This window comes from Pteropus alecto, unplaced genomic scaffold (genome assembly GCF_000325575.1).
Source record: "Pteropus alecto unplaced genomic scaffold, ASM32557v1 scaffold61, whole genome shotgun sequence".
NCBI lineage: Eukaryota > Metazoa > Chordata > Mammalia > Chiroptera > Pteropodidae > Pteropus > Pteropus alecto.
Genome location: NW_006434835.1, coordinates 4,104,582 through 4,132,067, shown reverse-complemented (window position 1 = coordinate 4,132,067; position 27,486 = coordinate 4,104,582). Strand labels below are relative to the sequence as shown.

General features: G+C 46.0%; 1 protein-coding gene, 1 non-coding gene and 1 pseudogene across 2 annotated transcripts in view; 2 read left to right on the top strand and 1 right to left on the bottom strand.

The window, feature by feature from the left end:
• MBOAT2 (membrane bound O-acyltransferase domain containing 2) overlaps positions 1-26,793 on the top strand; it is a 49,066-nt gene extending 22,273 nt beyond the window's left edge. The window contains exons 3-12 of the mRNA XM_025045734.1: positions 303-398; positions 8,473-8,528; positions 9,814-9,868; positions 14,676-14,859; positions 16,049-16,241; positions 16,597-16,700; positions 19,255-19,319; positions 20,688-20,820; positions 23,114-23,265; positions 24,529-26,793. Of these exons, the coding sequence (XP_024901502.1) occupies positions 303-398; positions 8,473-8,528; positions 9,814-9,868; positions 14,676-14,859; positions 16,049-16,241; positions 16,597-16,700; positions 19,255-19,319; positions 20,688-20,820; positions 23,114-23,265; positions 24,529-24,754 (1,264 nt within the window). The 3' untranslated portion in view covers positions 24,755-26,793. The remainder of the gene's footprint in view (positions 1-302; positions 399-8,472; positions 8,529-9,813; positions 9,869-14,675; positions 14,860-16,048; positions 16,242-16,596; positions 16,701-19,254; positions 19,320-20,687; positions 20,821-23,113; positions 23,266-24,528) is intronic.
• On the bottom strand, positions 4,710-4,828 carry LOC112478503. Its single transcript, XR_003045878.1, has one exon. It is a non-coding gene; the product is annotated as a 5S ribosomal RNA (ribosomal RNA).
• On the top strand, positions 22,284-22,402 carry LOC112478642 (annotated as a pseudogene).
• Positions 26,794-27,486: the final 693 nt, after the last annotated feature.

Genomic DNA, 27,486 nt, shown 5'->3' with positions numbered 1-27,486 from the left:
ACACTCACAGTTTTATGCTTATGAGCATGACTTTCAGATATATGTATGGAGGTCGTTCAAAAGACAATAATGAACGAAGGAAGGAATTGAAATCATTTACCGTTACAGATGGTACAAAATTCAAGTAAACTGAAGCAGAAACTAATAAAAAGTTTTTGTAGTTTATTAAAGAAAGCTGTTTATGGAATAGAACTAGTAATATTTAATTTTTGAATCTTATCAAATAATAAGTTACTTTAAAATGTATTCTTGAACAAAGTGAGTCTTTCATTTCACTAATCCAGCTTGGTTTTGTTTTCCAGGTACTGTTTTGTCTTCGCTTTGGGATACCTCATAGTGTGCCAAATTACTAGAGTCTATATCTTTGATTATGGACAATATTCTGCTGACTTTTCAGGGTAAGATGAAAACTTTGATTTAGGAGCCTGTTTTTTTCTATTCTAACATGTTGGTTAAAGGACTAAATAGAGTTGCATTTAGTAGTTCAAATTAAAACTATTAGTAAACATTTTAGTTGAAAATTACTTATGATTTTAGAATGTTTCTTCTTGTAAAGTAGTCTCTTAGAGTGTTATATGAGCCACAAAAATAATCTTTTATGGTGACTTTTAAAATTTCTCAATACACAGTAATTAAATTTGTGATACCGCATTCCGATATTGAAAGCATTTTCTAGTTTTGATTTCTGCAGTCGTCCACATCAGCCTCCCTTGAGCCTGCATCCTCGCTGCCTCTTCTTCCTTTCTTTGTTTTCCTGAGTCCCTTTTGTACAGTCATTCACCAGCTTCTCTGTAAGACCTGGTCACCTGTTCTTGCTTCCTAGCTCCGCATGGGACTTTCTGTGACCCAGAGGTCCTTGGAGTAGCTTTATCAGTCTGAATTCCTAGAGCGGACACTTGAGCCTGTATTTCACTTACATGGAATGTTCTACATTCTTAGATTTACTGTTCAGCTGACTAGTGGAAATACTCTGGCTTCTGTTCCTTCAAAGGGGATTTAATCCCTCCGTGATGCTCTGCCTGTCACAAAGCTGATCGAAGGCCTGCTATGAGATGAGTGTGGACCAAGTCCTTAAGGACTAACTTGCTCGCCATCTTTGTCAAGGGACATCTGCTAACCACCTGGTGCCAAGTGGGGACATGGAAGATAAACCTCCATATTCTTTATGCCAACCAAGCCTGGCAGATTTCTCTGTTGAACAAGACACAGACGCCGCTTTTATGTCAGTCAGCCCCGAGTCCGCTGGACAGGATAAATAATGACCAGTGAATCCAATTTAAGGAAAGCTAAAGTGGAAAAAATGAAAACAAATAATGGCACTTATAAAAAAAAATCGTGCAAGAGTAAAGATGGACCAAAGGGGTGTTGGCTTAGAGAAAAGTCACTGCTGCAAAACAAGAGAATTTCAGATTTCTTTCTGGAATTCCTTTTTCTCCTCAACGAGATTAAAACGAATTTTACTTTTATTAAACAGATTTTAAAAATAGACTTGGATGAAAGGAGGTTGCACTCAAAGGAACGAACGAAATCAAGCCAAAACAAAACTGATTAAACACACTAAGAAAACTAGATAGACAATTAGCAGTATTTGAGAAGGGAGAATGAGTAGAGCCACCCAGCCTTCGTGCTAGGCGGTCAGTGGCCCTCTTGCCTGCAAGCCGAAGCCCAGGGAGCGAAGGCAGGTCCCTCCCTAGGGATCACCTGGGAGCTCTTTTTCATGGGGCAGTCTTAGTGGAAAAATCTCTGTGTGTGTGTGTGGTTAGGATCAGGATGCATTTAAAATATTAATTAGATGAAGGAGACTTGCCCGGTAACAGAAATTTGTTTTTGTAGAAAGGTCAAAAAGCTACTGAGGTGGTTAGCTTTCCGAAAATATAAAGATGAGTACGAAGTAATTAAACAGCTTTCCTTTACGTCAACAATAATCTATTAGAAAATATAATAGAAAAAGGATCCTAGCTTCAAAAGCAATAAAAACTGTGAAATACCTAGGAATACATGTAAAAAGAAATGTATGAGATCTCCGTAAAAAACTATAAAACTACCGTAGGATATAAAAGAAGACTAACGAAAAATATCTCGTTTACTCAGATAGTAAAATTCACTATTGTAAAGATGAGGATTCCTCTCAAGTTAATCTGCAGGTGTAATGCAGTTCAAGTTGGGATTTTGAGGGAAATTAGACAACTCGAAGTGCTCGAGAGAAGCAAATTCAATATAAAAACAGACCTTTGTAAAGCGGCAGTCATTTAAATATGATGGAAATGACACAGGAATGGACAAATCAAGGAAGCCAGCGTAAAGAAAGAGGTCCATGCATGTGAGAAGAAGATGGATAGAATAGAGATGGTGGGATTATCGATCAGTGGGGAAGCCCCTCTCTACTACTCAGCGACCTTGAGGCAGAATGCCTGCCTCCTGTGTCGATTAGCGACTTGTAGATGGAAGAAGCAAGAACAGGCTTTGGGGCACGAAGGTAATGAGTTCTGATCAGTATATGTTGACTTTTGTGGTGCCAGAGGGATAGCTTAATGCATCCACCAAAAAAGGTGTATGTGACACAATTTTCCGCTCAAATTAAGAACGTATTTAAAGCTAACCAGGTATTATTAGACACTCGGCTGATGCTTCCTTCCCGGTTACTCCCATGTGTTCATTAAGCTAAGGTGTATCGAGCATGTTTTGTACCTTTGTTCAGTGCCAAGTGCTTTTTTTTTCCCCATCGTTTTTCATTGAACTTTAGCATAATATAATACAATATAGTCATTCAACATTTACACACCTTACAATGCGATCACCACACTGAGTCTAGTAACCACTTATTTTTATATCCCAATGTCTGTCATTCATTAAATGAAAGTCTAATGTAAATGTAAACAAATATTTTACATTACAGCAAAACATCAGCGGCTTATAAGGCACTTGAGAACATATTTCCATGCAATTCTCTTTCACTATCTTCTGTACAGAAATCCTCTGCATTGCATGTACCCAGAGCTTAAATAAATATTCGTCGAATGAATAAAAGTGGCCAGTGCTTTTGTAGGTGACAGTCCTGTCAAGCACAAGAAGGGATAGGCCATTTGGTCTAAAAGCCCCGGGTGTGATTGCCACGGTCACCCCTGTTAGAAAGCCTTGCTTAGGCCTCTCTCTGTGCTCTGTGACATGTGGCCTGGCTGCTCCCCGTCCTCCTGCCCCATTGAGTCCAGTAACAATGTCGTAAGTAGGGACGATGTAAATTATTCAGCCGCTAAACCCCAGTGTCCCACTTATCCTGTTTCATCCCGTGGGAGGTCCCCGGCGCCTTGACCTACATTCGGTTAGAGGACACGTTCTGTTCAGCCGCTGCCAAGGTCGTTTAAGTGGCCCAGAGGAAACAGGCGTGGGTCTGTCACATGGCTTCGTTTGTCTGTCCCCCTCCCCCACCAGCCTTGCCCCAGAGCGGTGTGGTATGATATTTACCAGAATCTAATGTGTTTGCTTAAGACCCTAAAATCTGTCCTCCACGGAGTCGCCCTGCCCGGCCTCTCAGCCCTGTTTCTCCGTTCTCTCTTCCTCAGCCGGACGTAACCGCTTTCACGCCTGCCCGCCCTGTTCTCTCTGCTCGGACCACCCCTCCCTGCTCCGATCCCCGGGCGAGACGCCTCCTAGCTGACGTGTTCTCCCCTCATTTTCTCAGATTGAGCTTCTCTCTCATCTGTCTGCGCCTTTCTTCAGAGAGCTCATTGGGCCCTTGGCTCTGTTCCTATAGTCATTCACATACCTGTCGGTCTGCCGCGTTAGGGAGAGGGCTTCTTCGAGACTGCAGTGCATCACTGTATCCTTTCGAGTGCCTTGCGTTTCGTAGCAGCTCCAGCGTTTATCGGTGAAGGCTTCGTTAAGCACCTGCTGTCTCAGATGCTGCTCAGGGTGCCTGTCGTATCGCCCTCTGTTTGACCTGTGCAGTGGCATTAGTATCCCCGCCTCACAGATGGTCATTTCTGGTGGGGGAGTGAGGTGGCTCCCTGGCCTTCCACGGTTGTGAGTAGCGGGGTCAGGATTGGCGCTTTGCGACTCGCGTGTCAGCTGCCCATTCCCCTCACCCCGCCCCCCCGGTCCCTGATCTCCCCTCCCTGCAACTCCTGCTCCTCCTCAGGCAGCTCTGTCCCCCTGGTTCGTGTCCTGGTCAAAAACCTTGGTGGCGTTAGGTCTCAAACCCCGCATTGACTCCATCATCAGATCATCGTCAAATCCTGTTGGCTTTACCTTCAGGTAAAGCTAGACCACGCTTCAGCCTGCGTGTGGCGTCACCCATCTGAGCCACCATCCCTTCCTGCCTGCTCATCCCAACCCCCCGGCCCACCACAGGCTTTCACCCCAGAGCCAGAATATGTGCATTTAAAATCAGGGCGCTTCTCTGCCTAAAACCCTCCACTGCCCCCATGACACCCTACAAAGCCCTGCTGGATCTGCCCTCCTGCTACCTGTCTGTTCCTGTCCCTTTCCTCCTCACCCACCTGCCCCAGTCACGTCCAACATGCCATCACACTTCTGCCCAAGGGCTGTTGGACTGACTTTTCTCTCTTCCTGGAGCATTCTCTCTCTCTCTCTCTCTCTCTCTCTCTCTCTCTCTCTCTCTCTCTCTTTTTTTTTTTCGAGGCAACCCTTGGTCGACCTCACAGATTGCAAGGACCTTGTCAGCTTGCAATCCCTTATTTATTCATTTTTTACACCTACAGCACCCGGTCTTCCTAGGTGGTCTCCCATCCAAGTACTAACCAGGCCCAACCCTGCTTAGCTTCCGAGATCAGACGGGATCGGGCGTGTTCAGGGCGGCATGGCCGTAGACTTCCTGGAGCATGCTTAGCCCCGACCTCCACATGGCTTGCTCCCTGACTCGCGTTCTCTGTGTAAAGGTCACCTTCTGGGTGTGGCCAGTTCTCTCCCGTCTCCTGGCACGGCTTCTCCGCACTGCTCTGTTTCGTTCTGCCAGGCACTTTGTGCATTTGGCACACCTGTGACCCGTTTGCTGTCTCGCTCTCTTACTCATATCCTGGCACTCCCTCTTCCTCGACCCGCTTCGTTCTCCTGCTCGGCGCCCAGCAGCATCTGGCACAGGTAGATTCACCCATTGATTCATGTATCATCCATCTCGCTGGCGCCATGTAAATTTCATGACACTCGTGCACGGCTGTACCTCCCGCATCTGGTGCACTGAAGGTGCTTATCAAACACTCGTTTTCTGAACGAGGGAGTAAAGTGAATGGATGAATGGGTGGCTGAGAAACCGATGGCCTTTTCTATGGCATCTCACCGCGTATTCATTCAGCGTTAGGTGTGTGGGGTTTATTTGGCTTCAGGGGATTTTTGGTTTATGGAGGAAAGAGACTGGTGTACTTAGAGATGGCCGGTGTGGGCAGTCAGTGGTTTGCCTCTGTCGTCATTTAACTTACCCCCTGGCGGCGAGCGGACCTTTTACCTAGTAGGTGCTTGTAGCTGCTTCGGAGCATGAATAGACAAACATCATTAGAGTTAAGCAGTGAGATATTGCAGCAGCGAAGAAGGCGGTTTGATTTTTCTCCTTCGTTCTCTAATAATGTTTAACTACAGTCAGGTTTGACTGCGATGGAACTAAATCCTGTTATTCTTTGCAGAGAAAAAGAAGGCATGTAAATTTTTTAAACTTTTGCATCTTTCTTTTTTTTTTTTTTTGACAAGTCTTCTAGTGTTTTACATCAGATGGGTATCTTTTTTAATATTACCAGAAACCATTCCATCAAAGTATTTATTTCGGACAGTCATATGCCCATTCCTGGCAGAGTGCCATGGGGGAGACGTCTGGAGTTCCACCTGAATGCAGTGACGTCGTCACTGTTTAGAAGGCGCGGTGGCTCCATCCTGTCACTCAGAGAAGGTGCCGTAGCTGTCTGCTCCCCCCAACCCCTGGGGACACAGGGAGAGCTTTCAGGTTACCTCAGACTTCCTGGGACCCCGGAAGTGATCAGGTATTGGAGGCTCCACTAGATGCAAAGTCAACAGGTAATTAAAATGCCAGTAAAGGTCTAAGTGAAATAATTGTGTGAGTCACTCCGATTGTCACCGAAACGGGTTTTTACGAAGGAAATGTGCCGTTAGGAAAACCTAGTGCAGTTAGTCTCCTTGCGAATGGTGCACAGTGCGGTCGGTGGTCTTCACCCTGGGTCCGCGGCCATGAGTTGGGGTGTGTCCCAACTTCCCCATCACTCCTCTGTCTCCCACTCACCCTCGTGAGAGACCCTGCACCTGCCACAGCCGGCAGAATGGGAACCGCATGGGCGAAGGGGGCCGGACACCGTGGGTGCCACGAGAGCGCGCTCTCACGTAGCCCCTGCTGCGTGGGGGAAGGGGGCGCGCTCTCACGTAGCCCCTGCTGTGTGGGGGAAGGGGGTGCGCTCTCACGCAGCCCTTGCTGCATTTTCGGGAAGGGGGCGCGCTCTCACGTAGCCCCTGCTGCGTTTTCAGAGCATCTTACGTATGTACCTAACAGTTTAGTGTGTCACCGAGTCAACGGAATAAATAGAACAATTATTATGTTTTAAGGTGACATGTGAATTAGAATTTAGAACTGAAGGGTGTTTTATAATTCATCGGTGAACTAAGGAGATTTAAGGCAGGGTGAGAAAACGATTTCTTTCTCCCAGAGAAATGGAACTTTAGGGCATTTTTATAATCCTCGAAGGCACGTAAAACACCTGGCAAAGCTGACCAGCAGCTGGGGGCTGGTGAGAGCGGCCGGGCTGGGCTGGCTGAGAAGTGACTTCTGGAGAGTGAGCGGGGTGGACGTAGCACTCACCATGAGGGAGCCCAAGGGGTTCTCCTCCCTTAGTACTTGGGGTTTTAGAGTGACCGTCATCTGACAGTTTTTCATGAGGTCTTGCCTTGTAGGTGAGGAGAACGAGCTGTGAGGTCATTGCCAGTGGTGGGAACGTTTAAAACAAACCCTTTGGCAGTGCTAAGGTGAGGAGAACGAGCTGTGAGGTCATTGCCAGTGAACGTTTAAAACAAACCCTTTGACAGTGCTGACATTGTGAGAAACCAGCTCCTTTCCTTCTGTGTTTAAAGGGTTCGTGACATTTGATTCAAAACGTCCATGAGACATTTGGCCCACACCAAAAGGTCCTTGGTATATGGTCCTGTCAGAAATGCCTACACTTAGAAAACGTCCCTGGGTTAGATAGCCCATAATGCTTATTTCTACTTCTGGTATGCAGCATCAATGCATCAAAATACTATTATGTTTTATCGGACCAATAACTGAGTTGTGGTCGTGTGGCCAACAGTAACCCCACTTGCTCTGTAGCCTAGCTGGTCATGGCACATGGCGAGAGGCAGGTGGATCAGCGTGGACCAAATGTCCCCATGGACGTTTTGGACAGGATCAGGTAGCAAGTAACAGTTTTCGGGGACCTTTTGCCATGGAACGCGTGTCCGTGTGGATGTTTTGGACAGGACCACATGTCCTGCAAGGTTTTAAAGATGCTGGCGCTTTGCCGAAGGTGGCGGGGACACTGAGCAGTCTTGGGCTCTGAGCGGAGGGCCGGTTGCAGGCTGCACATACTCCAAGCCCAGAGAGTGCTCCTTCTCCCTGCAGGAGAAACGCTGTGTCCTGCTTCTGTTGAAATTCCAAAGCTATAAATGAGTAACTCTGGTTAACTGCTCCTTAATGCTGCCGTCCGAAAGCCGACGTGAGAGCTGAAGGGCGGAATGGAGCCAGGTAGTTTTCTTCTGCGGGTTCATTTTTCTTTTTTCTTTTTCAAGTCGTCCATTCGGTCAGAGATTATAAAATATGTTAAAGAATATTGCCACTTTTTTCCCCATATCATGATTTTAAAGTCTTCTTTCCTTCAGCGTGTGCCACGGTTTGCCGGCCCGAGGTGGCTGCCTCCAGGGCGAGGGCGTCCGTGACAGGCCGTTAAGCCCTGGGCGCCTGGCTCCGGGAGTGGGGAGGTGGACAGCCGCCTTTTTCTTTCCCCCCATTTGGCTCCGTTTCACATTTCTCACCCACGCTCCCTTAATACGCCCCCCGCGCCCCCTTCCTCAGGCAGCTTACTCTCCACCTTTCGGCTGAGCCCTGCGGCACAGGGCAGCTGGCCTGTCCACGGTCGTCCGCAGGTCTGACGCCTGCGTGGCCCTGTCCCCTGCCCTCTCCCCACCTGGTGTCCCCTGCATGAAGCAGGATGAGGCGGTGGGGCTGCACCCTCGCCCATGATGGCTTTTCAGGATGAGCTGCTCCATGTTGCTTTGTAAAGCGATGCGCAGGTTCTCCCCACACCCTACCCCTAGGAACAGACACGCGGCCCCCGAGTTATCTCTTCGAAATCCCTTGGAGGTTATTTTTGAATGTTAAAAAACTTCAGGAGTTTGTAGTCATATAAGCAAAATAAACTTTTATTCCATAGAAAGTATTATTTTAAATACACTCTTTTAAAATATTTGTTTTTTGTTTTGTCACAGCCCAATGATGATAATTACCCAGAAGATCACTAGTTTGGCTTATGAAATTCATGATGGTAAGAATGAGAAATTAACTTGTCATCACTGAAAGAAATTATATTCAAACAATCTTTTGCTTGAGAGATTATCATAACTTTTTGTTCTTTATTAGAGGAAGGGTAGAGATGAGGTCAGACGGGAAAATAAATAAGTATGCATAGAGTTATTAAAGTGTGTTTGTTTTTCTTCAGGATTTTATCTTAATTTTGCATTCAATTCAGTGACAAAAGCAAAGTAAAATAGTGTGATTCAGTCATATGACCCATATCAGTGACAGTTTAGAATAGACATCGGGTCTAAATCAAGTTTTATTAATTCCTGCTTCATTTCTGTGTTCCATTTTTATTAAGATTTTTTCGCTTGGCCCTTGTCTCTTACACACACACACATATTCTTAGTGTAAGTATTTATATATCTTTTATTTACAAATATTCATATTTTGCATCTTCAGTGAATGGACACCTTGCCAGAGGAAATGCTAACAGTCAGGACTCTGGGCAAAAGAGTCGGTCTGTGGTTCATTCAAAGTCTGAAGGAGCACCCCGTTAGCACGCCGTTAGACCCCGTTAGCACAGGCATTTGCAGTAGCCAAGGGTGCTTCATGGATGAGTTTTTTAGCCCATGGATGAGATTCTGTGCCATCTGCTCGGGAAGACCTACAAATATTCTTAAGCGTGTTTGCTTCTTAATCCAGTCCTCTTTTAGTCTTCAAATTGGGTTAGGATCTAGGAAGTTGATGTGTAATCATAATGTCCTCTCATTTTGGGGGGCGGTTGAGGTAAACGGCTGAAGAAGGTGGAAGTGTACAGCTCTCGTTTATTAGAGTCACGTAGGAGGAAATCTTTCCTTCCGTAGCACTGATGTTAGTCATTTAAATCACCCAATAATAGAAAAACTTAATGCCCCTTTTTTGAAAAGTCATAGCATTTACTGTTAAAAATGCCAGCTTTTAGGAATTTTTAAACTTGACGATTTCCTCTAGAGGAGTCATATTATTCGCTGGTGTGTGCTGTTCATCTCACACAGACCTAGACACGTTGGATTGCATGGTGGCTGTTGTCTTACGCAGACGTCGACGTGTTGGGTTTCACGACGGTCCTTCGACGAGGTCGAGCCTGTGTGGCGATGAGAAAGAAAGGGACCGATCTTAGCAAACATGACAACAACTTTGGGATCACAGCGTGAATTGCCAATGAGAAAGTGACGAAACTGTGAATGGGGAAAAATGCCATTCTTTTCTTTGGAGACATCGTAACTGATAATAAACCATAATTGATAGGAGTACCGATTTTTATTTCTCAGGAATGTTTCGACAGGACGAAGAACTGACCCCATCACAGAGAGAGTTAGCAGTAAGGTACGTACCTTCTAACTGTATCCTGCTATGGTTCACACTGTCCCTGCCTGAGACACACATCGCTCATGGCCAAAGCTCGTCCTTCTAGAGGTTCTTCGTGAAAACCAAACCCTTCTCCCTTTGCACACCTCCCTGATACCAAATTTTGCTAGACTAGGCGAGGCATCCCTTGTAAGGCTCCCATGGCGCCTTGAATTTATCATCATACAGTACGTACCTCCTGTGCACCGTGAGACTATCTGCCAAGCTTTCTGTCTCCTCTAAGGCTCTGAGTTCCCTGACGACAGGAAGATCACAGTCTTCATGTCTGTCGTAGAGTGATTAAGAGTAATAATTGCAGCTACCATTTGGAGACCAATAACTCGATGACGGGTTTTCAAATAACGAAGAAGTAGTAAGACATTCTCATTATTATTTGTGGAATTCATTCTGAGTTAGGCTTCTGCTTCATTTATTATAGGTGCTCTGTTGACTAACCTAAGGAATAGCTTACTGTCTTGGCGGGATCTACCTTAATCCAGTATAATTAGAGATCAAATACACATTTTATTTAAAGAAAAATGTCTTATGAAGCACCTTGTTTCCTGAAAATCTAGAACTAATAAATGCATGGCTGTCAAGAGAATGAGATTAAGCTTGTGATAGTAGACAGACCTCACCCCTAAGTGTTCACCTTTGATCCCAGGTAGCCTGTCTTGGGGATCTTCTTATATTTTCTTTAAAATTGTTCTATAGGCATTCTCCGTAGTCAGTATATGTCAGGAAATACACGCCTGAACATCCTGAGCTGAGGAGAGGTTAATTTGATCTCAGTTCTCTAATCTTTATGCCTCCGTGGTCCATCCCAGTGACCACTCAGTAGAAGCTCAGCGCCCATTTCCCCTCGGCCTCTCACCTCCTACCTGGCAAAACCCCAGACCTAGTTAATTCAGCTCCCTGCCTACCTGAACCGTGGAAGAAAGCAGAGCGGAAAGACATCCAGTCTTGCCGATGGGACTCATTTTGAGTTTGTTACCCCAAATTTAAAACGATGGCCCTTAGTGTTGCTGATGCTTCTACTGCATTTCCTGAGTCCACTCACTTTTCTCACTCTCTTGTGAGATCATATGTTCTTTCTCCTCGAACCTCCAACACTCCTCCTTCATGCTCAAGACGGTAGCAGAGTTTATTTTTGGAAGAAGTAAAGGCAACTCTACTTCATTCTGCAAAAAACAAATCTGGCTCACGGCCCGTATCTGTACCAAACAGCATCCTCTTTCCAGAGCCAAGTATTAATTGTCCATAATCCACATGTCCCCCACTTCCTCATCTCCCCTTCTCTCCTCCCCCCACTGCAGTTAGGTTTCTGTCCCCACTCCGGTCTGATAGCATCCTTTCAAGGTTGCCCTTATTCAGTGCCAGCCTCAGTTTGCACGTTGCTCGACCTTCAGCAGCAGTTGACCCAGCTGGTCACTTGGTCCTTGAAAGAGCTTCTCACCTGCCTTCCAGGACACTGCGTCTTGTGATTCTCCTCCCGCCCCGCTGGCCGTCTCTCCCCGCCATCTTTGCTGAATGCCCCCCTTCTCTTACCACGAACCCTTCGCGTGCTTCCTGGCACGGCCGGGGGACCCCCACGTCTTCTCCAGGTGATCACACGCGGATGCTGCCGTCTACGTATCTGAGGTCTCCGGGCTTCATATTCCCACGCCGCCCTGTCCCCTGAGCTCCGGCCTCACATAACCAACTGCCACTTCAGCCCTGGGGCCAGGACGGTGAATTGGCGCCTCAAAGAGAACACGTTAACCTCGGACTCCTGCTTCCTCTCTCCCCTCTCCCCAGCCCGTTCGTTCTTCCCCCTCGTCACCCACTTAGCTGATAGTGGCGCCGTTTGTCACTAGTGACCCCATTGTCGCCCACTTAGCCGATAGTGGCGCCGTTTGTCACTAGTGACTTAGGGTGTAAACTTAGGCAAACTCCGTTTTCCTTACCACAAGTCCGCTTCAGTAGGTCGGCTCTTCCTGTGAAACCTGTCTCCGGTCTGACCTTGACATCTGACCATCTCTTACGTGACCCGCGTCTTACCGGTCCCATGAGAGCCCAGCCCAGCCTCGTTTTCGGCATGGTCTCCGGTGATCGCGTCCTAACCGGGCTCCATTGTCCCGCCCTGCTGTCCACAGTCTGCTTTCCACCCAGTAGCCAGAGACCATTTTAATGCGTACTGGGTTATATTATTCCCCTCCGCTGATGAAAACCCTCCAGTGGCTCCTTTGAGAATTGAGAATAAAGTACCAAACTTCTGAGCACCTCATACGAGGCTGGCAGGAGCTGGTGGCTTCTGCTGTCCGTCGCCCGGTCCACCTGTAACTACACAGGCGTCTGCATCTGGAACGCCTCTTCCGTCCCCGCTGTTACACGCTAGCCCTCGGCCTGCTTTATTTTTCTTCATTCTGTGTCTTACTGTCCACTGGTACGTGTTTGTTCATTTTGATTGTCCCTCTCTCTACCCAAATGTAAGCTCCGTGAAGACAGAACTTTGTCTTGTCTATCATTGCATCCCCATTACCTAAATAACAGGTCACCACCGGGGACAATCGTGCTCCCAGGATGCATGTGACAATGTCTGGAGCCACTTTTGGTTGTCACAAATGGGGAGGAATGGCTCTATTGACATCTAATGGATTGAGGCCAGGGTTGTTGCCAAACGTCCTATGTGCACAGGACAGTCCCCCAGAGCCAGGAATTCTTGTCAAAATGTGTCAGTGATGCCGAGATTGAGAAGCCCTAACCTAGGCCCATGCATAGTTGACACCAAATAAAAATTAAGGATCGAAAGAACAAATTTTCATTTAATGTCATAAGTGAAGTATTATAATTATATTTGGCTTTCATTTTAATCACGTATACTCTAGTCACCTACCGCAGCCCCTAAAAGACTTGTCCTTTGATATGACAGTTGAGGCGAAGATTACTTCAGCAAATTTCATGGTTCGGAGTTATCTCCTGTCCTTGCGATTGCGATACATAGTTTGCCTTGGGAAGGCTGAGCTGCACTCACAGAAGCTGCCATTGTTTTGGGGCCTGAAATAATTGGTGTTGAAAATAGAACTTGTTGTTGGCGCACAAGAGGTCCCTTTGTGACCGACCGCAGGGCACGTCCCGGCGTTCGAGCCAGTGGGAAAGCATTTCGTTTCAGCATTCAGTGGCAGGAACCACACGAGAAAATCTACCCGAAACATTCTTCTCTCATCAATTTTGAGTCCTAAAGAGAAAATACTTAAAGTTCAAAACACTTTTTAGTGTAGAAAAATAATTCTAAACGAATCGGAGAAGGCGTCGGGCTGCGTGGTGACCCCACGAGTGTCAGGTGCACAGGAGGTGCTGCTCCCTCCCCAACCGTTTCGCATAAACACGCGTCTGGGCCACACAGCGCATCTGTGCTGCTTCACGAGAGGAAGAGGAAGTAGGGATTGTAACAGGTTAGAGAAGCTGCTGACGGCTCCCAGGTGTAGTTGTTCTTCTGTTTGTGATAGCTTATAGTTGCCAGTGGACAGCAGACTTGATAAATGGAGCTGGTTTTCAAAAATAAATAAAAACTTCCACTACTAATAATTTACTTACATGGTAGTGTGTACAGTCTGCAGATTCTCCTCTGTCACTAACCATTTTCACCCGGTTACCCGCACTGTCTCCTGTGACACTAACCATTTTCGCCTGGTTCCCTGCGCTGACAATGCCTGGTAAACTTTAGGTACCGTGTGCCATTTGTCGGCCCTCGAGGCAATCGAGTCGGAAATGTTGGGAGACGTCCTTGATTCCTTTCTCTCTGACACCCACACCCAGTCCGTCAGCAAACTCGGTGGCTGTACTGCCAGAACATGTCCGGATGCTGTCTGCGCACCCTGCCCCCGCCCCGGTCCGAGCCTCCGTCACCTCCTGCCTGGAGATCCCGGCGCCTCCTCACCGGCCTTCCTATTCCCACCTTTCCCCAGTCCGCACACCCAGGGACTAGAGCAGTTTGTTCAAAACCTAAGTATTTTGAAACAGTCCTGTAGTTTTTCGTCGCATTCAGAAAAAACCCGAAGTTCCCACGTGGCGGGTAAGACAGGCCCCCTGTGATCGCACCCCGGCTCCCTCCCCCGCCCCCCTGCCTCCTTGCCCTGGTTCCGTCCAGTCCGGCCGCACCAGCCGCCCTGCTGCCGATGCCCCGTCCCCAGCCCGGTTCTGGTCGTTCCTGCTGCCTGGATTCCTTGCTCTGGGTGTTCACACGGCTCCTTCGCTCACTTCCTTCTGGTCTCTGCTCAAAGCTGCCTCACCCGGGAGGCCTTCTCTGGCTTCATGATATAAAACACCCCCTTTTCTTTGGAGCACTTAGCATCTCTGAAGATATTCTATACTTTTTTTATTATCGATTTTATGCAGCCGTTAGGTATGTTCTGTGAATGCAGAATTTCTGTTTTTCTAGCTGCAGAATCGCTAGACTCCGGCGCACGTGGGCGCATAGTTGGCTCACACATAGATTTGTTAAATGAGTGACTAGGAAGAGGTGATTCTTTGTGCCTTGTCCACCTTGGGTGTGTTTCCCTGTGAGAAATTAAGTAGAAACTCTTCATAGCTGCACATAAAGCTCTGTAGAGAGACTCTTATCCATAAATACCGTTGCGCATTCCTGCGTCCTGATCTTTGAAAACTCTTGTCGTCTGGATGCAAACGGAAGTTCAAGCGCGTTGTGTTTTGGGAAGGGCAGGCGCGGTGAGGCAGGGGATCCTTCCCGTCGAGCTGCTGCAGAGCGGCCGTCACGTCTCTCAAGTTCGCTGTGTTTCCCTCGCAGGCGCATGCCCAGCCTCCTGGAGTATCTCAGCTACAACTGCAACTTCATGGGGGTCCTGGCGGGCCCCCTCTGCTCCTACAAAGACTACATCACTTTCATCGAGGGCCGATCCTTCCACGCGACGCAGTCGGGCGAAAATGGCAAAGAGGGGCTGCATGGCGAGAGGACGGAGCCATCTCCAAATGTAAGGTCGCGAGCCGCGTCCGCAGCCTGCGCCTCGGTTAGCCTGTTGAGTTAAGGCCGCTAATGTCCAGTTTTGAATGTACCCATCTACTTCTTTAAAATCTTTTTTTCACGGGAAACGGCTTCACCCGGTACCTAGGAGTGATGCCTTGTAGGCGGGCAGTCATGAGGCCGCTTAAGAAACTGTGCTGAGCTGCTTTGTGAGGATGACGCTGTACAGTCACGCAGAACGTTCGATGAGCCGGCCTGATTTTCCAAGCTTCTTCCCTACCTCTGCCTTTTGTTCCAGCAAATTCACAGTGTTCGCTTTTCCTCTCCTGCTTTCCTTCCCTCATCCTGATCAGGGCCAGTTGAAATCTTCCTCCTCTTTAAGGGCCGACTGCAGACGTCACCTCTTTCCCGCTACGACTCCAGCCGTGAAACGTAGCCATAGCTAACACTCGATCACACCTCTCGTCTGCCAGCACCCCTGTGAGCACCTGCGCAGTTACTGTGTCAGCCCTCACAGTGAGCGTACGGGGTCGGTGCTGTTATCCTCGCCCTTAAACAGACGAGGAAACTGAGACTCAGAGGCTGAGTAGTTTGGCCAAGATCCCGGGGCGGCGGGCGCGGGACTAGAATTCAAACCCAGGCGGCCTGCGCCTCCTTTTGAACTGCTGGGTGCCCGGAGCTGCTGAGATACTGCTTCGTCAAGAAAGGCTATGAGACCTTGTGTAGGCGAAGTGTCTGCTGGGTTTGATCTGACAGAATCTAAGGGTCCCATGCAAACGAGGCCAAGCAAAAAGTCTAGGAGACAGTCCAAGGCGGGCTCGTGTGTTTCTCCCAAGTACGGGGCTCGAGGCGAAGGCTGGCCCTGCTTCCTAAGTGACCGGGAAGCAAGGAGTGAATGAGAGGTGTGCGCCCGTTTGCAGAAGCTCTCAGGTTATCGCTTCTCCGCCACGTGGCCCTGTGTTCTACACCCACACAGCGCTTTTGTCTTCATGCTATTACTCAGTGCGAATTGAAAAATTTCTTTTCACACTGGGTTGGATCTCAGACTCGATATCGGGTATATTCAGATTTCGTCCGTCAACGACTTTGTGTCTCCAGGCTGACCACCTCTTACAAGTCTCATCGCCGTGAGAGAGGGCAGGGATAGTTACGGACAGGAAGGTGCATTCGGTTCACGATGTCTTGTCTTGCCCTTCCAGACAGCGGTGATTCAGAAGCTCTTGGTCTGCGGACTTTCCTTACTATTCCACCTGACCATCTCGAACACGCTGCCTGTGGAGTACAACATTGACGAGCATTTCCAAGCTACAGCTTCGTGGCCCACCAAGGTCCTCTACCTGTATGTCTCTCTTTTGGCTGCCAGACCCAAATACTATTTTGCATGGACGTTAGGTAAGTAACACGTGAATAGACTTTTCTGTTATTGTGTAGCCGTGAAGTGTATCTTATTCTACACATAGCTATAAGACTGCCCCCTTGAGGACATATAGTTAAAGACCAATTAGAAAAATGAGAGTCATTTATGTAGAAACAAACCTTAGAACTCATGTCCAAAATATAGGGATATATCCTAAAAACTGTTAGGATATTCTAAAAACTGGGTCAAGGACCCTTTTATTAAATACTAGATTAGAACGGCAACAAATCTACTTTTGCTATTTAAGAATAACATGCACCTTCTGGGAGAACATGGTAGATTGTTATGTAGGGTCTTAATACTTTTCTTTTTTTTTTTACTTTACTGTAGCTGATGCTATTAACAACGCCGCAGGCTTTGGTTTCAGAGGGTACGATAGAAATGGAGAAGCTCGTTGGGACTTAATTTCCAATTTGAGGATTCGGCAAATAGAGGTACGTAGATCGTTAAGAAGCTGGTTACCATATGCCATTCGAAGTTCCGTCATTTGTTTGCATCGGTTATGGTGTGACGTCCAAGAGTGGGATTAAAGGATTTCTAGGACTAACACCCATTCTTTCATTTAACCGATATCTGCTGGTTGTTAACCATGTGCCCAGGCCCTGGGCATCTGGGGAATAAGATAGGTATGATCTGGGCCCTCCCTGACATGCATCCAGTGGGAGTTACAGGGCCGCAGGAAGGTAGGTGATGCTCAGAGAGGTGGACAGTGTGTGCGTGTTATTAGATGATCAGAATCCATCTTAGACGAGGTAAGTGTCCTGAAGGAAATAATCTCGTAAGCTGAGTCCCGACGAAAGATACAGGAAGTGGCCGGGCACCCCGGGCAGGGAGGAGCAGCAGCCGGAGAGAGTGTGGCTCACAGAGGCTCACCGTAGCGGGCAGTGACAGACGAGGCTGGAGAGAGAGTGGCCAGGCCAAGGCCAAGACCGTACCAGAGGCCACATAAAGAGCTTTAAACGCGCGTGAGCGTGATGGCACGTTGCGGGTGGGTTCTGTGCCTCACGCTCTGTGCAGATCTCATTGGGCTCCTGATGGAACAGACCAGCTGGAAAAGCACGTTTTTAAACAGTCAGGGGTATCTGAGTATAGTATGAGTGTTAGAGGATGTGACAAGGTTATCGTTCATTTTGTCGGGTCTGATCATGGTTTTTTAAAAGTCCTATTTATTGGATGTAAATTCTGAATTATTTACAGATGAAATAGGATGTCTGGTATTTGCTTGGAAATACTCTTAATGTCAGTTATAAAAATGGAGAAGGGAGGGGAAATTGCTAATTGTGGAAGTCGGGTGATGAATATGTGGCAGCGTTTCTCACCTTCGGTTCATTGTTACGGAGCCTTCTGAGGCATTTTTTTCCTAATCACCCACCATGAAATTTTAATATCACAGATGTACTGTATATCCATTTATGTACTGTATGTAATATGTGCTTTATATGTAAAAAGAGTACGTTTTCTTGGCTTCTTAAGAACCAGCTCTCGTCCTCGTTGGGGCGATATCACCCCCAGTGAGAAGGGGTGATTACACCCCCCATGAGTGTAAGAAAAAGTATGAAGAGAAGAAGGGACTTAATTTTCCCGAAGAAGGATGTGGGTCTCGGTGTCAGATGCTGCTGAGATGTCCAGTGGGATGAGGACTCACAGGTGCCATCGGCTCTGACAGCTGGCAGGTCGCCGATGACTTTGGTGATAGGCACAAGAGAGGGAAAAGCATAAAAGCTAGATCGTACAACTCTTAGATGTTGTTTACCCATGAAGGGAAGGAGGGTAGAGATAAGGCAAGAGCTGAAGGAGCAGGTGTTGATTGAAGGAAGGATTTGTGTTATAAATGGAGAGACTGAAACGCCGGTGCTGAGTGCAGTATTTGAAGAGGGAGAGGGTGAATAGGGCACGGAGAAAGGGAGACTTCTCCGTGGACGAAGCCCCTAAGAAGATGGACAGAGGGGATGTGATGCCGAGGACAGGTGGGCAGATCGGCCTCAAGGAAGAGGGACCACTTCCGTTGCAAAGGCAGGGAGGGGTGGAAGGTAAGCATGGGTGCTGCTGGCTTGGTAGTGTTGATGGTGAGAATGTGGAGTCCGGTTTCCGACATCTCTGTAAAGCAGGAGGCAAAGTTCCTCATTGTGAGGGACGGAGGGGGCGATTGGACCAGGGATACGAGAGTGGGAACATTCGAAGTATCGGACTGGACCTTGTGACCTTGTGACATTGCTGACATTTACCTGGCTTTGAGTGCTAAAAGGAAAAAAAGAGACAATTTCACATGGTTCGGTTCGATAGCCATTTTCAAGAAGAGAATGAACTATCTAGGGGAACAGATCGCTTGGTAGGTTGAGGGCCCATGGACACAGAGAACCGTGAATCGATGACAGCAGTCTCGAACGCGCGTGACATTCTGCATTCAGATGTTGGTGATCTGCACCTAGGATTTCGATAGGTAGGTGAGTTAAAAGGAAAAAGAAAAGGCACCTGAGATTTTGACGAGAGTAGCAGATAATGGGCCACAGGACGGCAAGTGGCGAGAGGCCGGTGAAGACCCGAAAAGGAGATGATTACATGGCGAAGAAGTGGAGGCCAGGAGAACCAGGGTGCCCTCTGATCAAGGACAGCTTCCCTGGGAAGACGGTGGCCGCTCCTGCAGGGGTGGGTTCCAGGTGGGGAGGGGAGGGAGCTGAGCGACTGCGACTTCAGGGGCCATCCATCCTCAGGAGAGGGTCGTTTGCATTCTCCATCAGATAATTTCATGACGCCCGTAAACATTAACATAGAGGAGAAAATGGCGGTGATCGATGTACCCGTAGATGTTCCCCACGGTCAACAAACTCCTTTGCTTGCGCGATGGTACCGTGTCAGAGAAGCAAGGCACAGGGCATCACTACGCTACGTTGTCAAGTTAATTTAGTTTTAGCACAATAAAACGTTATTACTTCTACTTAAAGCTTCATTGTTTTGTTGGCCAAAGAAAAAAGTTCCTTTGTTTTTCAGATGTCAACAAGTTTCAAGATGTTTCTTGATAATTGGAATATTCAGACAGCTCTTTGGCTCAAAAGGTAAGGTCCCCTCAGGAACAACCTTCAGCTGTGCTTTGGCCTCTGACACTTGAGACCGAGCTTCAGATTCTTGATTAAATTAACAATGTGGCGAGTGACACTGTGACATTGGCGTTCACCAGGAAACACTGTTGACCTGCAAAGCAAGGTCGTGAGTGTAGCTGTCGCTGACCTCTCAGCCTGCCTGTGAAGGCCTCTCCCTAGGTCAGACCACACCAGGGTCCTCCTGCTCTCGCTCACTGGAGATTTTATTGAACCAGAACATCACTGTACAACCACTGTACGTACGCCCCAGATTTTATAGCGCGATTCCAGTTGCAGATATTTCAGATCAGCAGGTCTTTATATGTTAGACACAGGGTACAAAGATGAGTAAGACAAGAGCCTCGGCCTCTGCAGTCCGAGTTCAAGTCTTGTTCAGAACACAGCGGTGCAGGCTACACGTGCTGCTCCCTGCAGCCAGGGTGGTGAGAGGGAGGGAGCCGGGGCAGTGGGGGCCCAGAGGGGGAAGAAGGGCTCGCGCTGAGGTTCATGATCCTTGGGAATTTGTCAGGTGGCCACAGGAGGTAAAGGCGGCCCGGGCAGAGATAATTTACAAAAGATGAAATTAGGAAACTCACAGAAAGTCCCCGTGATTCTGCCTCACTGTTCCCAATGAGACATAAGACAAAATGCCCTGTGTGGAATCTATGTTATAAATTTCCTCTGTCATAGTAGGTCTTTAAGCCCCATTCTATATATAGCAACCTCCTTTTGTAATATCCTTTATTTTATGACAAGTCGAATATCTTTCTCCCTTGAGATAACCAAAATCTATTGTCATCGCTTCATGTTGCCTCGCAGTCCCCCAGTGGCTGCAGATTTTCTGAGCTAGTCTTTTCTGTCATTTTTGTTGTCGTAATTAAATTTTAAATTTGATGACTTAAGAAAAATCTTATTTTCATCTGAGGTTCCTAACCTGTTACAAGAAAACTCTAGACCAAGCACGGCCTACTTGCCAGAAAGATTAGTCTTATTAGATCAGTTGGAAATTCTTAATGTTATTAAAAAAAAAATAAAATAATGTAAAATAAAAATAACTTGACCATTAAAGTTTTTTTTAATAAATAATACAGAATCCCAAACACTGGAAATGATCATTTTAGCTATTACTTATACCAGTGAGAAGATAGGAGTTAAATTTATTTTCCTAAATCTGACAGTGTATAGCTGTGACCTCCCCAAGGACACAGATCACATTACTGCCTAAGACAGGCTGTGGCGATTACCCTGGTGCCCCTAAGACCTGTCGGGTAAGGAACGACCGCTGTGGCTTCGTAAAGTCTAATCACACACTCTTCTTGGCTCCGTGCATTTCGTGGTTCCCAGGGTGTGTTACGAACGAGCCTCCTTGAGTCCGACCATCCAGACGTTCATCCTCTCTGCCATCTGGCACGGGGTGTACCCCGGATACTACCTGACATTTCTAACAGCAGTGGTGATGACATTAGCAGCTCGAGCTGTAAGTATCCAGAGTTTCACTTCATACCTCAGGGGCAGTCTCCTCGACCTGGGACAGAAACTGAGTTGAGTGTTTACAAGGCAGGCCCCGGTCAGCTCTCGGGCCGGAAGCGAGGCGTGTGCCCAGCGTGTTTGCCCGGCGCGCCATGGGCTCCACGCAGGAGGCACCGACAGGGGGCGTGTCGTTGTCACAGAATTTTTAAGGGGAGCCGAAAACTGAGTTAAAGAAAGATCAGATGGGTAGGTTTGTTTCAGAAATGTTTCTGGAAAGCCGTAACCTTTGAGTCTTCTTTTAAAGGAAGAGTGGGGTATCGCTAGGCCTCGATTAAGTGCATGGGCCCTGCCCGGTGGCAGATGCTGCATCAGAAGCAGGGCACAGCTCTTGAGAGCGTTCACTTGCTTGCGATCTGGAGTCATATTTGGGGGAACAATTGAGAAGTTAGGTTGGCGATATGGCTGGGCAAAGAAGAAGGACGTGATGCGACAAAACGGTGTTTGAACGAGCTTCTTATGTCACTTACGGGTAAGATGGCTTCACCGAACGAACTACCGCTAGTTACTGCATTCAGTTAAGGTACACTGGGGATGTATGAAGGAAACATCACGAAATACTAAGGGCTCACTTTCTGGTAGTCTGGAGTCTAACTGGGGCATAAAGTGTATGCATGTGGCATGTGTGTATGTGTGTGTGTGTACACGTGCACCACAAGGCACATAATGTAGATTCCATGAGTTTTATAGATAGTAGGTGTCATAGGTGTTTAGAGGGGAAAGAAGCAAAGTCCCTTTTGGCCAGCTTTATTGGAGGTAGGCTCATTAGGAAAGCATGGTTGGATTTGGTCTTTGAAAGATAAAAGTTATTTCAATGGTGAGTGGAGAGAAAATGACATTTCAGGCGTGGAACTGACGTTAGCAGAACTAGGTTTGAAAGCGCGTGGTGTCTTTGGGAATGACAAACGTGATTGAAGCAGCGATCTCCAGCAAGCATAAATAGGGAATAATTCTGGAAAGTCCAAGGGCGGGGTGGGGGAGCAGACAAATAGCAGGAGAACTTGAGCACCAAACTGGAGAAGAGCCTGATCTGTATTCTGTCTGCATATTAAGGAGTCAGGTGAGGTTTTTAATCGTGGGACTGGAATGCTGAAAGCCGTGCCTCAGGGAAACCAATTTGCCTTTGGCTGACAGGAGGGAAAAGAGAGTGGGTGGCTGCGGCAGGGCGCTGGGCAGGCAGTGGAAGGAGCCAGATTCCGTCCTGGCCGCTGAGAATGAGGGTCTCTGTGCGGGAGTGCCATTAACCGTACCCCGGAACCCCTCTGAAAACCTCGTGTGGCATCCTCGTGGTGGGGATGTTTCCTCTATAAACAGACAAGAAAAGTGGGGAACACGATAGAAAAAAAAATAATGTTCGGTTAAGTTACACATTGTAAAACTGAAATGTTCTAGAAGCTTAAAAAAATTAAAATAGTCTACAGCCATGCCACCCTGAACAAGCCCGATCCCATCTGATCTCGGAAGCTAAGCAGGTTTGGGCCTGGTTAGAACTTGGATGGGAGACCACTTAGGAAGACCAGGTGCTGTAGGCGTAAAAAATAAAAAATAAGGGATTGTAAGCTGACAAGGTCCTTGCGATCTGTGAGGTCAACCGAGGGTCGCATCACCTCAAAAAAAAAAAAATTAAAATAGCGATAATTAGACAAAACGTTTTTTTGAGAAGCTCATCTCAGCTTCCATTAATGAACAGGTAATGTACATACTCATTTTTTTGGTCATTTTTATCAAATTTCATTTTTTTAAATAAATAATGCCTGAAGCTCATTGGATACGGTCTGTCACAGATGCAGAGGATGGAAAAAAATAAGGATGTCTCATTTTATATTCACTGCTGTGAACATAGTTAATACCTTGAAAAGATGGGAAATAGGTTGAACTTTATTTATAAACTGTAGTTTTACCAAATAGGGTTGAAAGACCTGTAGAAACAGTGTTCCTAAAAATGTTATTTTGAACTGTTTTTGAAACTTTTAATTTTAATCCAACTTCAAATCCACAGAAAAGTTGCAAAGAACTTCTCAGTGCCCTTTGCCAGATTCCTACATTTTGCCCACGTGCTTCATCACCCTTTCTCCATGTTTTTTTATGCACATATGCATTAGTTTTTCTGAACCACCTTTTCCGGTAGTGGCGCTGCAATTTTAGACTCCAGCAATGTGTGAGTTTCAGTTATTTCCCAGTCTGTGTACTTTTGTAAGTAGTGTTATCAGGATGAAGCAAATATTCTCGTTTCTTCATTTCAGATAAGAAATAACATCAGACATCATTTCATTGAACCTCCCCCGCTGAAATTATTGTATGATGTTATCACGTGGATGGTTACTCAGATAGCAATAAGTTACACAGTAGTGCCATTTGTACTTCTTTCTATAAAACCGTCATTCAAGTTCTACAGGTAAGTGTAACTCTTAAAAATATGTCAGTGGGAATGACTTCATTTTTAAAAGCTCTGTGCTATTAGGTATAATCGAAAAGGTCTGCCATCGCCTCATTTCCTGTAGCTAAATACATCATCAGTTACTTTTTAATTTTAAACCAGGCAGCCTCAGGTTTCCTTATAGAGTGGTTTCGCTGCTCAGCCCTAGGATGAGAGTCTGAGTTAGAAGAATACCAGCTGGCTAATCACTGCTTCGAGTCTCTCAAAGGTTTAACTAGAAAATATAGCTTTTTTTTTTTACAAAGAATGATTAATTCTCTTGATTTCTTTATCAAAAGAACATAAATTACTTATATTTCATTTACTTGCTTTTGTTTCACTGTCTTTTATGTTTCATTGGTACTTTGTCATCTTTCTGTTACAGAAGTTATTGTCTTGGAGTCCATATTTTATTTTTCCGTCTAACTCCTCTCCCTCCCACATATTAGTGCTGTCTTTGAAGTGAAAAGCTTTATCTTTTCATAGATGCTCCGTTACCCTAGTATTTGGAACGACAGCACAGAGTATATGGTCTAAAACTGTTGAATGTGATGATAATCGTGCAGGAAGACATTAAGTAACTTTTGCTAAAATTTCATTTTAACAAAACTGTTACATACTTTTAAATGCAATCAAGCTGTCGGTTGGATTTTCCCCTAGGTTTTTTGTTCACAGTCACTTGAACTTAGTTTAGGTCACATTCGATTTATATTTAATTTGGGGAATGATATTTCTAATAATATTTTTAATAATGGGACATTTCGTGGCAGTAACCATCAAAAAGCAATATTGCTTATCTGTGAGTCACTTCATGAGGGTGTTTGTGACTCCTTAGGGACAGTAAGTAGTGGGGGAGGCCAAGGAGTTCAAGTCCACTGCTGTCCCTGGTTCTCTTTTTCGCTCACTTTTTGATTCTGTGGTTTTGAGGGAGTCCAGATCACTACAGCTACTAATAAGTGGTTTTTGTTCTCTTTAGCCATGGCCTTTGACCCTTACAAAAGAGTGTAACGTGATAGCTGGTCTCAGGCTCGTAACCGGCCTGGGTTCATCCAGAGCTTTGTGAATGCCTCCTGGCGTACACCGTAGAGTTGCATCTCAGGGCGATGGTGGGGGAGGATGAAAGACTAATGCAGTAAATAAACACATCCCGGGGGCGGGGCCCGTGTGACGTTCTGACAGGTATGTAGTTATCGAGGATTGTTAATTAGCAAAACTTAATAAGCTTTTTCCTTTTGCTTCTAGCTCCTGGTATTACTGCCTTCACATTGTTGGTATCTTAGTATTATTGTTGCTACCAGTGAAAAAAACTCAGAGAGGGAAGAACACACATGAAAATGTCCAGCTGTCACGATCCAAAAAGAGTGACGAAAGAGAAAATTCTTCGGGACAGAATAGTTGTTCCACAACAAACAATGTTTGCAATCAGAACCAAGAAATAGCCTCTAGACATCCATCATTAAAGCAATGATGGGGGAAACCCTCGACGGCTATTGTGTGTGTGTTAACGGAAACCAATCTTAGCACCTTCTCAAGGGGTTTGGGTTAGTCCGAAAAGGGATGGAGTGCGGGAAATCGGACCGTTGTCGGTGGGGAGTTTTCTGTACACCCAATGGGAAGTGGAGTGAAGTAACCCCTCCCATGCCATGTCCCTGTGGGCCACGCCTTATATAAAATATTTCCATTTTTTCAACGGGCACTCAGGACCTCGGCGTACGTCCGTAGGTCACATGCGTGCCCTGTTGCTGAATGTACGTGTGTACCCCGAGGCGCTGAAGAGATGGAAAAACAACGTGTCAATCCAGATGACTGAGAGAAATCAACTTTTCCCAAATGACTGCCTTGCCTTAAACCATTTCCTCAAATATCGTTCCTACATGGTATTTCCAAGTGTAGTATTGTGAGAACACTATTTCGGTATTTGATGTCGTGTGCTGTAAAGGAATTCTGGAAGGATTCGAAACAGGATATTTAAGGTCGTGGGGTACTTTAAAAACGCAATAAACATCTCGGTATTGGAAGGGTTTTCTTAAGGTATCTCAAGTGACTACAGGACGCAGTGAAACTGTCAGCAGGGTGCCGAATTATAGGTACCTTATTCCCCTGAGAGTTTAATTACCTTGTGTCAGTCAGAGAGCCCTTCAAGGAAGAATTCCTTAAACGTAACTGAAGGTTGGCAGTGCGATGTTTTAAGCCTATTTTCTTGAGAGAGAGAGAGAGAGAGAGGATGACAGGGAAGGCAGACAGGCACGAATGAAGACAGCACGACGTGGCCCGGAGCGGGAGGCGGCAGCGGCAGCTGTGACGGGCAGGTGCGCAGGGCAGGGGCCAGGTGCTCAGCAGAAGTGCTTTCCCCCCTTATTTATCTGAGTTTTCTGTCATGATCTAAGACATAAAAATTTAATAACTTTTTAATACATTGGACTTGGAAATTTATCAAGCAGAAGTTATACGGAATTCTAAGAGGATTATGAAAATAATCGCGGTAGACCGCTCGAAGGTTTTGAGTAAGGCTACTGTCTGGCTAATCACTCTCTCACCCTTGACACTTTAATTCACATTTAGGAAAGTTTTCGGGAAATGAAAACTTCGTCGTTGGGTCCGAACTGCACCTTTAGAGAATAATACAAATTAGTTTCCCAACTCTTAACGTCTCACATTAAAATTTTGCCGTTAACTCTCGTTGATGAGTTTCTGATTCTGTAAGTAGAAAAATATTCTTTTATCTCATGGGCCGTTTTCCGCCACAGCGGACCTCACCTGGAGTTGCTCCGAGGTGTCTCCTTTAACCCCACAGAGTCGTGCGACGCCGCAGTAGCTGCAGAAGAATGGGGTGTGACTCCGGGTGGCGTCGGGGCCTCGCCGTGCATCCTAGACCCTGGGCCGTGAGGCAGGAGGGCGGGCAGAGCCTTCGGACTGCACCTTTATTTGACCAGTTTTTTTGTGGAATTTATTTTCTTTTTGCCTTAAATTATTTAATGAATTGCAAACTGTCTATGGTAAGTCTCTTTATGTTTGTCCTTAATAAATTTGTAAATGAACTTAAGAACAGAACAACTATCTGGCTTAAGCGATGTAGTATTTCATTTAAAGAAGGAAAAGCAAAGGTACTTGGAACTTTTGAGGTCTTCATCAGCAAAAATATCAGTGTACCCTTTTAGAACTTCAGAAATATCTGAGTATTTGTTTATATGAAATGTTTTTATTTTTCTAACGGTAAATTTTTTCCTACCTGCTGAGGTTAGCCATGCTACCTTCTAGAAAAGAATACAGACAGCTGAGTAAACTTTCTTGTTTTCCTCATGCGTTGAAATTAAGCTTGCTGTGTAATGTGAGAGGACAGAACAGAGTAATCAGGAGAAGGATCCGCCTCCCAGCATCTCTCCTCAGTTTAATTAATGCTGCAGAGACTCTAATCGCCATTAAGAAAAAGTAAATAAATTTAGAGTTTAAAAGACAAGTCTAGGCACGTCATGAAAACAAGAAAGCTTATTAAAACTTGTTTCTTCAGCCTGCTTAGCCATTTACAAGTGATCACCGTTCGTTTCTGTTACCTGACTGTCTTTTATTTCTCAGCCTGTAAACGTGAAATCACTGTTGTCTCTGGCTCGGTGATTATAATCATAGCATTACCGTTGAGAAAGCGAGATAATTGATCAATTCAATTGCTTTGAAGATAAATAGTCTGATTTTCTTCCCGCCGGATCATCGACAAGTTTTTTTTTGTACAAAATGGCTTTTGGATAGCTTTTCTCTAATCTTGGGAAAGTTGTAATCACAAGTATGCAATCTGGAAGAAAAACTAAAGAAGTAATTCTAATTTTCAACTTGACTTTTCTCCTCGAGAAGAAGCTTTGTGCTCTATAAAATGGATTTATCTACTTGGAGTATTGCAAGGATTAACAACACTTCTATTTATAGGAGAAGAATTGGAAGCTGGTATGTCTCTACTACTGTGAAGTCTGAAGCGATTCATTGTAATGTGTGCTGCTTTTTAAATCACAGAATAGGATTCAGTGCATATCTATATTATTTCTCCTCTCTTCAGTTGCCTGGAGACCACTCCAGAGATGATCGATCAACATCACATTTATACTTTTGGTTAGCTGTTATACTACTCAGGGAAACAAATGAACAAAAATAATTATTCCTCCCTCAATTTCATTATCTTGAAGCAGTTACAATGAATTTAATTCGATGTAT